This window comes from Austrofundulus limnaeus, unplaced genomic scaffold (genome assembly GCF_001266775.1).
Source record: "Austrofundulus limnaeus strain Quisiro unplaced genomic scaffold, Austrofundulus_limnaeus-1.0 Scaffold85, whole genome shotgun sequence".
Classification (NCBI taxonomy): Eukaryota; Metazoa; Chordata; class Actinopteri; order Cyprinodontiformes; family Rivulidae; genus Austrofundulus; species Austrofundulus limnaeus.
Window position 1 is genome coordinate 1,957,366 of NW_013952487.1, and position 3,681 is coordinate 1,961,046.

A 3,681-nucleotide genomic window follows, 5' to 3' on the forward strand; every position below is an offset into this window, starting at 1 on the left:
TATATATATATTCCACATTTTGGATCAGCACTGAGAGATTGTCGTCATAATGCTGGAATGTCTCACTATAATACATAATGTTGTTTCCGAGCCTCCGTAAAGACCCCCGTGAGTTCATGTCTGGTTCTGTCCTTGATCGTCTTATTCTACAAAAATACAAGATGTTTGAGGTTCTACTGGCTGCGTAGAAGTTAGACCCTGTGAAAAGATTTAAGATTCATTGTAAAGGCACAATATTCAGCTGACACCATCACTGCAGAGTCCTGTCTGGGTTAGATTTTGATATTTTGCTTTAAAGCCCTACAGGGAAAACATGAGCTCAGCTTCATTACTTTAAAGGGTAGAAAACGTGAAGACACCTTGAAAACATCAAGGACGAGTCAGGTTTTCAAAGCTTTTCATACAAGGAATGATAATAATTAAAACTTTTTAAAAAACTGCTATAGTTATGCCACTTTTTTAATGAAGCGATGAGGCGAAACATAATATATATTTATCATTTTTGTATAAAAATGATCTACAAGTGGACATAATTTAATGAAACTTAAAAGTAATCTAGGGGTCAACTTAATTCAAGATGGTTGCCGACAGCAGTGGCTAACACTCGGCTAATTTCACAGATACTGAGCTCAAATTTGTTGTGGTAGTAGCTGAGAGTCATCCTCAAGATGTCACAACGTTGCATGAGATCACACACAGTCATTTACAAGGTCTGACCAAAATGTCTAGAACTCTGTCCCTTCACATCACACAATGAATTTACTCAACTGTGGCCAAAAAGCATTTGTTTAACGAAAACTAGAAGTTCAAATTGAGCTACAAAAATCAGATTTTCAGTCCTTTTTTCAGTTTGAGAAAGTGCTCTAAGTGTCTTAAAAGTGACTTCAGGACCACAATCTGAACGTGAGTTTATACTGGATATTTGTTTCTGGCTGCAAAAAGCCTTAAAAATGTTTCATCCTTGTCTTCTATACCTTCTGRTGTCTGCTAGGTTGAACCAAACAAATTAAATCATGAGTCCAGGTTGCTCCTTGTTACAGAACTGAAACAAAGACTTTGAATTTCAAAATAAAAGGCTGAATTTTGCTTTTGTTTTAAACATAAAAAGTAGTATTTTATGACCAACTGTCTGAGATGTTTCCAGCATCAAAGGGTTTTATATCATCATCATCATCATCATCATCATCATCATCATCATCATCATAAAGACAAAGCCAGCTGGAGCACCGAGCTTGAACCAAGAAACAATAAAGGAGCAGAAAGACAATAAATCAAACCTCCAAGACGCTGACAGAGGACGTGTCCTTCCTGAAGCCACCTATTGATCTGCTCAATGAGAAAGCAGAGCCGGTAACTCGGCTGGTATTTAACACGCCGAGGCTCCTGAAATACGGGGCTAAAATGTCAGCAAACGTTCACATCTCTGGGATAAAACCAGCTGCTTCTAAAAATAACATGAACTTTTGCTTCTTCTTTTTTTTTTACCAACAGGAAAAGCCCTTTTTACTAATATAATACCTGTGAGAAGATGGAAAAATAATAAATAAATCAAACCCTAACTTAAATTGAATTAAATGTAAAATAAGATTGTGACTGTTTATCCACAACTTCATGTCATACAGCGGGATTTAAATCACTTAAAAGAAATAAAACCTGTTGGAGATCTCTAGTTTGTGAGGCTTCAAAGAAGACGCTGCAGTAATGTGATCATTTCTAATTATTAAAAAAAACTGCTTCAATCAGCAGCTGAAGGAAATCCACAACTTCGGTTGTTTCCTCTCATTTCCCATCATAGCTGGCTTCAGAAAGGAAGCTGACTCTGGTCAGTTTCTCCATCTTTTGTTCACTATGTTAGAAATTAAATCAAATGTCCTGTTTGTCAGTAAGTTTAATCTGTTTCTTTGACTCAGTTTTTGCACTGGACCTCTTTTAGTCTGGTTTTTGAAACTAAAGCAAATAAAAGTTGTGTTTTTTTTCAAACAGAAATGATGAAATTACATAAAAAATAGTATAAGGTTAGTTAAAATGTTAGACATTAGTCTCATTTGGCAAGCTGGACTTACTGAATACTGAATTTATACCTTTTTCAACTCTGACCATTTTTCTCTATTTGTATGTGTACAGCAAAAGCAATAGATTTTATTTTATTAAATTATATCTCTGTCTTATATATTACATATATATTATATATATATCTATCATATTTTAAAATGTATGTACACTGTAAAGACTAGTACTAGTTGTTCCAAAAGAGAATTTTTACAAATGAACTGAACATTCACGTTTTTGTGTCTGTTCAGGACCAAGTTTTTCTTAACAAAAAGTAAATAAATAAAAAATGCGGAGGTTCGGTTCTGCCACACATGCTCACTACCGCCGCCCTAGTGGACATAATAAAGCCAGTAGACCAGATTGAAGAAGGTGAAGGTGATGGGGAAGATGACCCTGGACCACTTGTCTATGGCGTTGACGTCTGTGAGGTCCGGGATCTTGACTTTGAGCTGCGAGGCCCTCCTCCGTAAGCGGTTCTTCTTGTGCCCCATGGGCCGGTCCAGGGCCGGTCGCCCGTATAGGTCCCGGCTCGTCATGGGCTTACGGTACTGGATGCTGGCGCTGTCGTAGGAGAACATGGTGGCGCGTGGGTCGCTGAGCGCTCCCATCATATCTGGACCTCCCATCTCGGTGGGCAGGTTCGTCAGGAGGATGTTACCGTGAGCGTCGACCTTCGGAAAGATTTAGGCTCTTTAAATAAACTTTATGAGCGACAGTACAGCAGGCAGCACAGTCAAGAATGTAAGGATGAAATTTACAGTTCCTTTGCGAAAGTATTCAGCCCCCTTGCACTTTTCAAACTTTTGCCATATTTCAGGCTTGAACACAAAGATATAACATTTTAATTTTTTGTGAAGAATCAACAGCAAGTGGGACGCAATCGTGAAGTGGAACAAAATTTATTGGATATTTTAAACTTTTTTAACAAATAAAAAACTGAAAAACTGTTGTAGTGTCTAAAAGTGGGGGCCTCTTCTCAGGAATGCACAGATGTATCTTTCTTTGACCCCAGCTTCAGAACTCGGCACGTTACCATATCAGGAAAGGAATGCTTAAGGTATACCGTGACAAAATTRATGGTACATCTGTTGGACTGCACTGTGAAACCTATAAAAAGGCTTGTACGCCCCTACTCTTCGCCTTCGTCTTCATCTTTTTACCTGGTGATTCATTTGGCTTAGAAGGCCACGATTTGATTTTTGGCTYTAAATCTCCTGGACTGCAAAATAAAGATTTTTGCTGTTCAACCAGCCTGTTTCAGAGTTTCTCTCTTCAGGAGSAGCAGCAGTTTGCAGYAACCGAGAAGACCCGGTTTTTACACCTCACTGTGCCTTCAAAATTATTCAGCCCCCTTGCATTAATYCTTTGTAGCACCACCTTTTGSTGCGATTAGTCGCAAACGCTCTCCATCCAACCTCACTGAGCTGCAGCTGCTTTGCAAGCAAGAATGGGAAAYAATTTCAGTCTCTCCGTGTGCAAAACTGATAGAGACGTACCTCAGGGTTCATGCATGTTTCAGTAAGTTCAATTTAAGACCTTTTAAAGACCTTTTAAGACCATAAAGGGCTCGACACATGGGAGGCGACGTCGCTCGCTCTCCATTCATTTCCTATGGAGCCTGTGCGGTGA

At 38.9% G+C, this 3,681-nt stretch overlaps 1 protein-coding gene across 1 annotated transcript in view; it reads right to left on the reverse strand.

Moving 5' to 3' along the window:
* Positions 1–13: 13 nt before the first annotated feature.
* The window catches only part of gabrb1 (gamma-aminobutyric acid type A receptor subunit beta1), a 47,603-nt gene continuing 43,935 nt past the window's right edge, over positions 14–3,681 (reverse strand). The window contains exon 9 of the mRNA XM_014011886.1: positions 14–2,723. Coding sequence (XP_013867340.1) covers positions 2,382–2,723 — 342 coding nt within the window. The 3' untranslated portion in view covers positions 14–2,381. The remainder of the gene's footprint in view (positions 2,724–3,681) is intronic.